The 13117-nt window shown below is 47.1% G+C and overlaps 1 protein-coding gene across 2 annotated transcripts in view; it reads left to right on the top strand.

Moving 5' to 3' along the window:
- JKAMP (JNK1/MAPK8 associated membrane protein) overlaps positions 1-6567 on the top strand; it is an 81223-nt gene extending 74656 nt beyond the window's left edge. For both annotated transcript variants that reach the window (XM_069207024.1, XM_069207023.1), the window contains exon 7: positions 5935-6567. In XM_069207024.1, the coding sequence (XP_069063125.1) occupies positions 5935-6153 (219 nt within the window). In that variant the 3' untranslated portion in view covers positions 6154-6567. The remainder of the gene's footprint in view (positions 1-5934) is intronic.
- The last annotated feature ends 6550 nt before the right edge of the window (positions 6568-13117 follow it).

The raw sequence follows: 13117 nt of genomic DNA, 5'->3' as shown, positions 1-13117 counted from the left end.
TTTTTTTGCATTTTTATATTGCACAAACTTGACCTGAAGGTAATAGGGCACTTAACATGCGTACCAGTTACACCACACAAGATCACACAATGTTTTTAGGCACAAGGAGATTAAGGACCTGATTTAGATTTCAGCAGACGGGTTAATCCATCACAATGGTGATGAATAGCCTGTCCGCCGAAATATAAATCCCATTATTTCTTATGGAATTTATATTACGGTGGACAGGATATCCGCCACTGTTTTGACGGAGTAACCCGTCCGCTGAAATTTAAATCAGGCGTTAAGTGATTTGCTCAAGAACACAGGAGGTTGAACTGATGCTGAGGCTTGAACTTCATTCCCCAGTTCCAAAGTCAGCATCTCTGAAGGCCACAGCTGAGTCCCTGCATACATATTACTGAACCCCTGTATAGGTGCAGCAAAGTGTATGCACATATGGAGCTGAGCTTCTACAGATATTCCAAACCTTACTGAACATTCTGCCTATTACATTTGCTCTGTTTTTCACCAGACATCTAACTGTCACCTTGTGAGTGGGCAATACCACTACCGATGGCGTTTGTTTCAGGTAGAAAGAGACATGTTGGATAACGCCACTTGTTTTATTTATTTTTGCAAATGAAGCACTAGGCGGTGGTGAAGGTGTTTCACACAACATAGTCACTTCTCAATCGTGTTTTAGAACTGTAGAAGGTGGTATAATTACTTTTGAAAAATGTTCTTATGGGACATCAAGCATTAACCTTTCACATATTTTGGTGAGTTGAGTCTTTTATTAAGATAATGTTTAAAAATAAACACTGACAAACCAATTTTCTGGCTTATGTAAAGAGAAAATATGTATTAAAGTGATCACTGATACATACCACAGGACATCATGACATTGGCAGCATCCTTAGCACAAAGAATAGGTACTGGGCATGTGGCAGCAGGAGTAGGAGCAGCAAAAGGCAGTTTCAAAGAGAGGAAGTAAAAAAAGGACAGTTGCTGTGAAAGCTTCTCTGCGGAACAACTAGAAGCATGAGTAGAAATGTCCCACTGTCACAGAACAGGAACACATGGGACAGCATCAGTGCAAGCTTTACTTGCTTCTAGAACAAGTGCAATTTAGGTGACAGCGCACAAGTTTCCCTTTCTTACAGAACATGCATGGCCTGGGCATCAGCAATGTAAGCTTCACTACATATGAAGCCCGTACAGTGCAAACTTTCTTTCCTCACAAAACAGGTACTCCTTGACAGCGGCATTATGCTTCCTTTGCTCGATTTAGATAGCAGCAGGGCAATCTCATCATCCATATAGAACAGGCACAACATGACAGCTGTAATATAAACGTTTTATCACTGACAGAATCTGGAAGGCAGAGGATGTAGGTTACACACAGTTCTTTGGAGCAGGTGCTAAATCCTTTGAACTGGGTACATTGGTGAAAGTGTGAGTGCTACTGCAGCATCGTGTTCCAGGTCTGCGCGGCAAGGCAGGAGATGGATCTTCCTCCAGCCATGTACTTCTGGGTCCTAGGGATGGTGGCGAGGGCCATTTAAGCCAAGCGAATTTGCCTGGAGGAAGTGTAGAAGAAGAGGCGGTGGTTGAGGTAGGCAGGTCCGATGTTATGGAGGGACTTGTATGCGTGGGTCAGGTGTTTTTCAAGTGATGTGTTTGTTGTCGGGTAGCCAGTGAAGGTCTTTCATGTGAGCAGAGATGTGGCTGTAGAGGGGGATGCCCAAGATCAGTGTGGCTGCGGCGTTCTGTATTCTCTGGAGTCTTGATTGGAGTTTCTTGCTGATTCCAGCATAAAGTGCGTTGCCATAGTCTAGTTTACTGCTGACTAGTGCCCAGTGAATGTTCTTCTTGCGTCGATGGGGATCCACTTGAAGATCTTCCAGAGCATGCAAAATGTGTGGAAGCATGAGAAGGAGGCAGCATTGACTTGGCAGGCCATGGACATCGATGAGTCGGGAATGATGCCAAGGTTGTGTGCGTGGTCAGTCAGAGTTGGGGCAGTCCTGATGGCACTGGGCCACCAGGAGTCGTCCCAGGCGGTAGTGGTGGGGCCCAGGATGAGGATCTCCTTCTTGTCCGAGTTGAGCTTGAGGCAACTGTCCCCCATCCAGTCGGTGACTACCTTCATTCCATTGTGAAAGTTATTTTGGGCTGTTAATGGTTCGCCGGTGAGGGAGAGAATGAGCTGTGTGTCATCGGCGTATGAGACGATGTTGAGCCTGAGGTGTCTGACGATCTCAGCAAGTGGGGTCATGTAGACATTGAAGAGGGTGGGGCTCAAGGAGTAGCCCTGGGGAACTCCGCATCTGGTTTCCGTCTGCTTGGAGTTAAAAGATGGGAGCCTGACTCTAAGTTTGGCTGTTGAGGAAGGAACGGATTCACTCCAGGGCTTTGCAGTGGATGCCCGCGTTGTGTATTCTGGTGCACAATGTGGTGTGGGAGATGGTGTTGAAGGCGACAGAAAGGTCAAGGAGGATGAGAGCAGCTTTCTTGCTGCGGTCCAGAAGTGTGCGGATGTCATCTGTGGCTGTTAGGAGTGCGGTTCAGTGCTGTGGTTGCTCCTGAATCTGGTTTGGGAGGAGTCAAGGACGTGATTGGCCTCAATGAACTCTGTGAGCTGTGCATTGATCGCTTTTTTGAATTACCTTGGCTGGAAAAAGGAGCAGTGAGATCGGATTGTAGTTTTTCAGCTCTGTTGGGTCTGCGAAGGCCTTTGTCAGTAGGGGTTTATCTCCATGTGTTTCCAGGTGTCCCGGAAGGTGGCGATCTCGATTGAGCGGTTGATGGTATGGCATAGTTTGGGTACGATGATGGTGCTGGAATGATTAAAAGTGTGGTTGTGGCATGGGTCTGAGGATCCCCCAGATTGGGTGGTATTCATGAGCTTCAGAGTATCTTCCGGGGTGAAGAGGGTCCAGTGCTTCACGATCGATTGGTGATTGGTGTCTATTATGGTGCGGGGTGGGTATTTGCTTGCAAATTCTTGTAGATGTTTTGAATTTTCTGTGGAAGAAGTTGGCAAGGCTGTCGCAGAGGTCTTGGGAGGGTGGGAAGTCACTGGTGTCTGTGAAGGGTTTTGTGAATTCCTTGACCATGGTGAAAAGTTCCTTGCTGCTTTGTGCGTTGGTGATGATTCTCTCCTCAATGGCTGATTTTCTAGTCGATCTGATGAGCCGGTGATGTGATGTGGCGGTATCTTTGAAGGCTTTGCGGTCTGTTGAGCTCTTAATGCTTCTCCACATTCTCTCGAGTTGTCTGCATGTGCTTTTGAATTCTTGGAGGTCGGGGTGGAACCAGCTGGGTCTCCTGTGGTGTTGATTGCCGGCGCGTTTCCTTTGGGGGGGGGGCTTGGGTGTTGGCGCATTCGGTGATCCATTGGTGGAGGTTGTGGGGCGAGGTGTTGGTGTCTGGTGGTGGGGATTGGCAGAACCTGGCTTTGAGCTGGGTCCAGTTCTTGCGAGGGGGGTGTGGGCATGGTGTCGTTCGACTGTCTTGGTGTAGGAGAAATGGGCGCAGTGGTGACTGGTCCAGTGGAGTTCGGAGGTGTGTGAAATGGAGACGTGGTTTCTGGCAGAGAAGACCCCGTAGAGGGTGTGTCCTGCTGAGCGTGTGGGGAGGTTGACCAGTTCTTTGATTCAAAGTATTGCGATGTTCTCCATGAGGGTAGAGATGTTTGGGTCATTGTGGTTGTTGAGGTGAAAGTTGAGGTCGCCGAGGTGTATGTTGTCTGTTGAGGTGAAGGCATGGGGAGCGATTAAGTCGTCCGGTGCTTTGCTGAAGAGTGGGTGGGTTCCGGGGTTTTTTGTAAATAAGGGTGCTGCGGAGGGTGGTGTTTGGATTAGTCTGAATCTGAAAGTGAGGATTTTCGGCGACTGGGATCGGGACATCGACTCTGGTCCTGAGGTGGAGTGAGTTTTTGTGAACGATGGCGACACATCCTCCTGGTCGGTTGACACTGGCTTGATGTATGATCTTGTAGCTGTCTGGGATGGCAGTGGCGATGTCCGGTGCTGAAGAGGTGGTAATTCAGGTCTCTGTGATGAAGGGGACATCGAGGCGAGGAGGTCCCAAATTTCTATTGCATGTTTGATGAGGGAGCGAGTGTTGAATAGTATACATCTGAGGTGTTCGGGCAGTCCAGCGGAAGGGGGTTTAGGGTGCGAGGACAGGTGAAGGTGTAGTTGCGGCAGGAGAACGGGCCTTGGGTGTCCTTGAGTGAGGCACGGTGGCATGCGGTGAAGCCTCCGTTGTTGAGGGCGTGCAGGGTGCTGGTGTTGTATCTGTGAATGGTGCAGGAACCAGAGTCGGTGGCGCTGGGCACGGTCCAAGCGCAGACGGGTTTGCCTTCGGTGTGAGCCCGCACCCCAGCTACCATTAAGAAGGCAGGGAGATGGGAGGAGTCGCTCAGCTGGGAGTTGGGAGGGCAGGAAAACACAGCGCGTGGGGCAGGGATAGCAGGAGAGATGCTGGATTGGAAGAAAGGAGGAAAACGAGGCAAAAAAGAGTAAAAAGACAGAAAGAAAGGCAAAAAATGAAAAAGGCCACATAAACGGCAAAAGGCAGCAGAGAGAGAGAGACAGAAGGCAACCACTAGGCCACCAGGGAATAGTCGCAGGTGGGAGCCTCTGGGTGAAGGAGGGCCTTCACCTTCTGAGCCAAGCAGGCTCAGAAGGTGAAGGGTAACAGCAACAGGTGGAGCTGTGCAGGGGTAGCGATGCCCATGCTGACCAAAGGTCAGTGAAGTCGCCCCTTCACACACGCAGTGGCCGCCATTAAGAAGGGAGGGGTCGCTCCTTCTGCATCAAGGCCTCTATGTCTTCTTCACTTCCTCTTCCACCTCAACCTTTCTTAGTTGGGAAGGTGGGATAGCATCCAACTTTTGCACCAGTTGGTAGCTGATCATGACTGTCTTCCAGTTCATCTGCATAGGTTGCACCTTCCTGTTCATGCTCTTCGCTCTGACTGTCCTCCCTCCGACAGAACATACTCTGTTTGAAGGTAGAAGTTCTTGCCCTGCTGAATAAAGGGGTGATGGAGGCGCTACCTCTTAAAGAAAGAGGCACAGGATTTTAATTCCTTTACTTTTTGGTCCCCAAGGATGATGGGGCTCTGAGGGCCCTAGTGTCTGAGCCTTGTTCTGTTGTCCCTGATCTTGTCAGACTGGTTGGCATCGCTGGATTTTCAGGAGTTTTACTTTGCATTCTTGCAATTTAGGCTGTTTCCAAAAAGGGTCTGGCAAATGTGGCATCTTCACCAACATAGTTAGGAGTCCACGAAGGCAGAGTCCCTGGTCATTTAAAACAAAAGTAATAGTAATGCCTTGGTATATATGTTGCATGATTAATATGACAATGTGAATCAGTCAGGGAACCAAGTTGTTCCCACCTGCAGTTTTCATGGTTGCACCTCAATTTCATGAACATTGTTATCATCACCAGGTTCGATTACCAATTCCCCTTTGACTAGTTGCTTTGTAGAAATTATAATGCCATAATGTCTCTCATCCAATTTTCAGTTTGTGCTTGGTACTCACCCCTTCTGTTGTTGACAACTTTGCAACTGCCGTGAAATTACATATATATTTGTACTGCTTCATAAATTCAACATACACTTTTCATGTTGCTAATATAATCCTCCATCTTACAGCACTAGGACTTTGAAATTGTTTGCTAACTTGCATGTTTTATTTAAGTGATCTATCTGCGTTACAAACTCTATGCCAAATAATTATTGTTTCATTATTGTATGCCACTTCCTGCTGTAAAAGGAAGTAAATAAATGCTCATTCACAGCCATTAAATGAACTTCTAAATAAAGGAACATTCATATTTTTAAATATTTTTGGCTTATGTTTTCATATGTAAAGTGCCTCGTTCTATTTTCTTTGTCTGGGCTTATTTTAACTCTCGTTCTTGTTTTTTTCCTAAGTCTTTCAACGACCTGCTTGTAAGGAAGAAAAGGATTATTGTCCTCTTCAGTCATTGGCTGCTGCATGCTTATGGAATTATTTCTATCTCTAGAGTGGAAAAACTCGAGCGGGACCTGCCTCTTTTAGCACTTGTACCCACACCTGCGTTATTTTATTTACTTACTGCAAAATTTACCGAGCCTGCAAGGATACTATCCGAGGGAGCAAATGGACATTAAAGGTATAGGTTGTCAACATGGACAAGATCACTTGCCAGGAAAGAGGATTCATGATTTCTCTTACCGTCACAAGAAACAGAATAACATTTTTTGTTGAAAATGTGACAGCTGTCTTTTCCAGTTAATTCTGTATTCTTTTTGCCTTTGCCCCGCCAGGTGTCTTTCTACCATATTGCAACATTTTTGCATGAAAAAACTGTATTATAAAACCAGCTGAGGGGAAAAGACTTCGGGACATCTATAACCAGCCGTAGTCTGTTGAACAGCTATTGTGTAATGTATTTAAATATGTTTGGTTTTGTACAGGTTGATCACAATTTGAAATACTGTTTATTTATACTTAGATTGATACACCATTGTTTCGCAATGTCTGTTGATGCTCATATCGGCGTTTATTAAAATACATATTTTTCATTGTTTTTGATTTTATTGAGAAGCTAAACATTCAATCTGCCAGTAGTTTCCAGAAGGTTGCAGAAGGAGTTGGTAAGCATTCATAAATAAAGTAGAACCATTTGCCTCGTACTTGGCTTACAAAGCATAGATTCCAATTCTTCTTTCCACACATTTCTTACCTTCTGAATATTCCCCAGGCGTCCATCTGGTTTCTGGATCTTTACAGTACTACCTCTGTGTACCGGAATGGGGCTCGGTGCAGTTTCACACTGACGCTGTTCCAGAAATGACTTGCGAAGCCTATACGAACGCAACTCCTCCGTGCTGATGTCTGTTCTGTTCTTTCTGTGCCACTAGATGCGGATCCAGAGTTCCCTTGCATCTCTCAGAGACACTAACCTCTATATTTTCCTCAAATTTTCTTCAGTGTGCAAGGGATGTAATCCCCTAAAATGGCAGGTTTCAAGCTCTGTGAGGACTGCCGCAATCAAATATCTGTGACAGCGCCCCATCAGGTCAAAGATTCGATCTTGGTCCCATTCCAGTTCACAAAGGCGATGGAACTGCTCCAGCGGTTGGTCTTCGTCATGATTCAGGTCCTCAGGCAAGTGTAAGAAACACAAGACATCAAACACTCATTCACTTGAGCAAATGTGGGAGTGGGCGTCACCCTTGATCTCACTCCTGAAGTTGGCCAACTTCAAAGCCGATCCCACAGGTGGTCCTGCCGCAACCCAAGTTTCTAAGTCCATCAGCCATGCCACATCACATTAAAGAGCTCTGCACAATCATGCCGCGGCTCTTCTGATCACTGCAAGCTCCCCCTAGTGCACCTTTGGACGCCAAGTAGCAGAGAGGCCTCCCACCTGCGATACCGCTAGGGGGTTGCCCTCGACGCCAGCTAGGTCCATTGAACTTATCTTGCATTTGGCTCCTTTTCCAACTCTGCTTCAGGCCCTGGGCACGTCGATGCTGACTTCGGTGCCTGAGCAGGGGACACCAATTGTTGTCTCTGATGCTGAGTCGCTGACCTTGAGTGATGATGTGCCTGAATCCGCTCTCGATGCTGTTTTCCCTACTTGAATTACTGTACGGTCGACAAAACACTTACATTTCCTTTTTGGGACTGATTGGGATAATGACTATCCGGGTGATTAGTTCTCACAACACTAGCAGGATGAAAATCAGTACAAGGTTTTACAGGAGGCTAGTGGCCTCAATACCCCCCAGAGACAGGTGTTTTTTTCTTCCCCTGGACCAGCCGTAGAGAAATCTGCTTTCTACGCCATGGTGATGCATAGGATGGCCCAAGTTCCTGACCTCTAGGTCCCACCTTGAAGATGTCTTTACAGAAAACCGCTAACAGGGTAAATATCCTCTGAGCTCCTTCTTTTCTTTAACAAGGTACAAATGGATGCCTTATTGAGGTGCTTGGTCTAAAGCTTGTTCTGGCACCACAGTCAATTGTCAAATTGGCAGGCCCCATCGCCCTGATCCTGGCAACCCAACTTTTCTTTTGCCGCACCCCTCACCAGAAGTACTAGTGGTGCACGCCTCTACCAACCTCTCTAATCCCAGCACATTTCCCACCACTCCCCCTGATAGGGAATCTAAGCGAGTGTAACATTTGGCAAGCTTGTCTTTTTTTCTTGCCGCTTGGCCTTCTCTTCTATTAAGGGCAGCTGTTTGTTGGGATGCCATTTACACGCCTGTTGGGATTCGGTGGTGCAAGTCCTCCCTGGTGTGCCTAAAGACCTTTGCCCTATGCTCTTTCAGGCACTTGAATATGGTTAGGATGCAGCCAATTTCACAATTTGTTCTGGCTTGAACACCACTGATTTCATCGGGCAGGCCATAGGCACCAGCGTTGCCATTTGCCGCCATGCTTGGCAGCAATCGGCTGGGTTCCCCAGCAATGTTCAGTCCTCCCTCATGGAAAGCTTTTCAATGGGACTCGCCTGTTTGGGGACAAAGCTGATTCTGCTCCGAGTGTTTTAAGGAGGGCAGGGCTACTGCTCGCACTCCAGGCCTTTCTGCCTCTCCTTTCCAACTACAACAGTTCCATCGCTCTTTTTGCACCTTGGGCCAAGGTGTTCCTCACCTATCTGTTTGAGCATCCACAGGGAACCCAACAACTATGCAGTAGGTGATGTGGTACCCACTGGCTCTGAAGCCAAGATCAGCGTGCTGCCCAGCCCATCCCCACCTCCTGTAGCCCATACCTGCCAAACCCCTAGTATGCCCTTGCTGGGACGCAGACACCTGGTGGGAGTAAGAATCCCCTGATTCTTACTGGCCTGGCAAGCAATCAAAAATTTGTGGCTGGTGCAGCACATGCCAGATTCCTCCCCTTCAGGCCAAGTTATCTGACATTCTGTTGTTTGTTCTCCCTCATGCCTGTAAGGCTGTGCTTTGGACACATTTAACGGTTACCTTTTGGCTGTCTCGCGGTTGGCAGATTCTTTCACCTTTTTTTAATGTTCCAGTGGAACCATAATGTGGTCCTCACTTATCTGATCTGCAGTCCGTTTGAGCACTTCACATCTGTCTTTTACAACTTCTTGCTGTAGAAGTCAGTGTCTTTATTGACATCACCACAGCATGTGACTGAGCTTCAAAGGCTCTTTGTGTCGCTCCACCATACACTTTCTTCTTCCCAGACAAACTGGTTCTGTGGCATCGGGCATCCCTCCTGCCGAAAGTTGTGTCACAGTTTCACATGGGTCAAACCATTACCCTCTGACATTCTCTGCTCCTTCTTATCCATTTAAGGAGGAGAGAGTTAATCATTTGAACCACAAGACGACACTGAATGTCTATACTAATCGTACCACAGACCACCAGGTGAACGAGAAGCCCTTTTGAGGTTTGCTGGAGCTAAGAAAGGAAAGGTAGTTCCAAAGAGAACCATCTCCTGCTGGATGGTACTCAGCATTAAAATCTGCTGTGTTTTGGCCATAAAGCGGCTTCTAGGTCTGCATGCTCCTTCTACCAGGACCAGAGCTGTTACCACTGTGTTAGCATGCAGATTCCTTATCCTAGACATTTGCGAGGTGGCTGCGTGGGCATCCCTCCACACATTCACAAAGCACTATTTCCTGAACAGCCAGGTTTTTTTAGAAGGACATTTTGCCTGCTCGATCCTGCAGGACGTTCTGGTTTGAGTCCATTCATAGTCCCTCCACTGACCAGGTGTTGCTTTGGTATCTATTCAAAAGGTGAGAAATCTACAACTACAAGTCTCTATCAGACGAACAAGTTACTTACCTTCGGAAACAGCTTTCTGATACTCTGTTTAGCCACAGATTCCTCAGCGATCCTCCCCATTCTGTGTGTGGATGCTATCTATTAATGAGATTCCATGTCTAGGAATCTGCACACTGTCTCCCAATTTGCTTTTGGGGCCCAGCGTTTGGGGGTAAGGACAGTCTCGAAAGCAACACAAGTCCGCGCATGGGAGTGGTACCTACAAGGGCCACACACGTCATTTCCATAGCAGAACGGTGTTAGTTCAGAGTTACTACTCAAATGTTTGCTTATCAAGTCTGACACTGGTGGTGTACAGGACACAATGAGTTGTCAACTTGTCCATTCCACAACCATATTGTATTGTTCACAGGAGGACAGGTCAGATCTCCCGGGACCCTTGGGAGGACATGAGCCATCAAACAACAAAGAGCGTGGGAATAGTGGCCCAGCAGACAGCTGGTATTGATGAATCTGAGGGCCAAACTGATGTAAGAAAATGCCCTCTTTCTAAAGGTTTCTACCCATTTGTACTCCTTATTGGGAGGAGTAGTCGATGTCTGCAACAGTAGGCTCTCAAGAGTTGGGCTTTGAGACAAAAATCCAGGCTCGCTTAGGGCAGGTCTGTGGCGTTGTCCAGTTTGAGTTTACAGAGGGGAGCCAGAACGAGGTTTGGACTAGGGTATAAGTGAGGGCCTCATTAAAAGGTAATAGGTACAGGGTAGTGGTTTGCCCTAACTGGAGTACTTCGGTCAAGACATTGGTTTTGACCTCTATGGAGAGTAGCTAGAGGTTGAGAACCTCGGCTGCTCCGCACGACCACCTTAAAAGCACTTTCTTTAGCAGTATTATCTGGAGGGTGTGAGGAGGCCAGAGTCAGGAGCAACGTCAAGGCCACTGGCGTCTTCTAGGTCTTCATACCTGTCTATCTTTGTGGTAGGTTTGGCCAATTTAATCACATTTATTCTAATTGTTGTCAGAATCTGCCAAACAAGCAATGTAATGTGTGGGATCTTCCTTGTGGTGGTGAAAGGTCAAGCAGTGCAGGTTGTAGTGCAGTGGCTATCAAGTGCAGTCTTGGTCAAGGTCGTACAAGTGCTAACTGAGTCGGAGAGCACATTGGCCACCTCCTCCGGCAATGATGGAGTCAGCATCTGCATTCCAGGGATCTGTGTGGGTTGTGGAGACTGAGACTGTGTGGGTGCTGTAAGTGGCTTACTGACTGGTTCAGAGGGTCCAATTGGTGCCAAGGGCAGTAACCCAGATGGAAGGTCTTACTGCTCCATAGGGACCAAAGACGTGCCAGAGGAAGTCAGACAGAATTTGAAGAGTTGGGGGAATGACCTTGCAAAACTCTTGGATCTGCCTCTGCAGATTACCCCACAAAGCTGGGTTGTGCCGACTTGGAGATCAAGAGGCACTGGACCGTCTGCACGCCCTCTGAAGTTTGTGAGTGGCGGGAGAGGCAGTCTTGCTTGGATTTTTTGTGTGCTGCTTCTTCAGCTTACCCCAAGATGTGGTGTGTGAAGGCGATCAACCCCGGGACCTACTCCTAGACAAGGACCGAGACTGACCATTAGACTTGGTTCACTACATAGGGAGTGGTCTTCTGACACTTGGTGAGGTAGAGCTTCATCTCACGGTCCCATATGGCATTTCGGTTTATCAACAGTCTCATCTCAGGCCTTGGAGTCGTGGCTCAACCACAGGCAAAACTGATGATCAGTGTCAGACATTTGTTTCTGACAGTCCCTGTGCTTGAAACCTGCTGATTTGGAAGGTGACATTTCCCTTGCACACTGAAAGAATTTTGTCAAACTCTCTCAAAGAGATGAGGCAGCTGTGGGTTTGCATCTAATTGCACAGAAAGAAAGGTACGGACATCAGCGCGTGTCTAAGTGGTGCCTATATGAGCCTGCATGTCATTTCTGGAGCACAGCAGTGAACACACGGAGCCGCACAGCAGCTCGACCTACTGGTGTGCAGAGGTACTGCTCAAGTTTCCAGATCCAGTCTGAGGTCTAGGGAATATTCTGCAGTTTGGTGTTTATATCAGAAAGTCTTGTTTGATACCTTTCAGCTTAAGATAACTTGAGCGGTGAATGTGTGAGTCTGTTATTTGGATTGATTAGGATAATGGAGGGGTAAAAGAGGGAAGTTTCGAAAGTGTTATTTGGGAGATGATAGTAGTGGGATGAGGTTTGGGATGCGTAAAAGGAGAGATGGAGGAGGGAAGAGTGTTGAAAGAGATTAGGGACATCATAGTAGTAAAATGAGGTTTGGGATGAGTGGAGGGAGGGATACATGAGGGAAATATTTAGAAAGGGTTATTTGGGAGATAATAGTATAAACTGAGATATGGGGAGAGCCAGGAGTGAAAGGTCTATAAATATTATTTGGATACTCCGAGATCAGAATTATTCAATACAAAGGAACGGAAATGGTGTTTGCCCTGCACTGGCCAATTGGGAGGCAACAGCAGAAACAGAGTAGGAAGTCCTGCCAAGGCAGCAATCTCGCAGAGGATTCTATCGCTCACCAGCCATCTTATCTCACCCTCCGACATTTAAGGACAAAGCATTGATTTTTGATGCAAAACTCCCGTTCACTAGTACGGATCTCAGTGTTGAAGTTCTTTGCACCTGCGCCCATCTGAACAATAAACCGTGTCGGATACTCGAACTTTATCTTGGATTTAGCATCAACTTCTTGAGAATCGGAAGAGGCCGTGACGCAGCTGCCTTAGTTTTCTTCAGAATACCTGACACTGCCTTCATGAAAGCCGCCTTTTGCTTCTTTTGCTTCCCATGGGTTTCTGCCTTTGCAATAGTTTCCTTTACTGCTGGCTCCTTGGCAGCCTTCGCTCTTTTTTCAGATTTCTCAGTGGTTTCTTTTTCAGCAGCTTCTTCCTTGGCCGACTCCTCGACTGCAGCTTTCTCAGCTGCCTTCAGCTCGGCGGCCGCCTTTTCTCTGCTGTACGTTCAGCTGCTTTAAGCTTCTGTTTTTCAGCCTTTAACTTTGCTTCTGCAGCATCGCACTTCAGATTCTGAATTTCTGCAAAATGTTGCTGGCAATATTTGAACTCTTGGCTGTCACCAAACAAAAACCAGATCTGTTTTAAGTCTGTCCTCCACATTGTTATGGTCTCACTTTGAAAATTCTGGTTGGGATGGGCTGTGAATGGGGCGCTGTTTGCTTGAGTTTATTTTCTGTGTATCTATGTGTATAACCTGCTAACTTTCCAAGTGTTGACAGAGGACAGTGCCTCAGCACATCATGTGCCAAAGGATTTTACTCATTCTGTGTCTATGGAAAAATATGT

This window comes from Pleurodeles waltl, chromosome 9 (assembly GCF_031143425.1).
Source record: "Pleurodeles waltl isolate 20211129_DDA chromosome 9, aPleWal1.hap1.20221129, whole genome shotgun sequence".
Classification (NCBI taxonomy): Eukaryota; Metazoa; Chordata; class Amphibia; order Caudata; family Salamandridae; genus Pleurodeles; species Pleurodeles waltl.
This window is presented reverse-complemented; position numbering and strand designations above follow the sequence as displayed.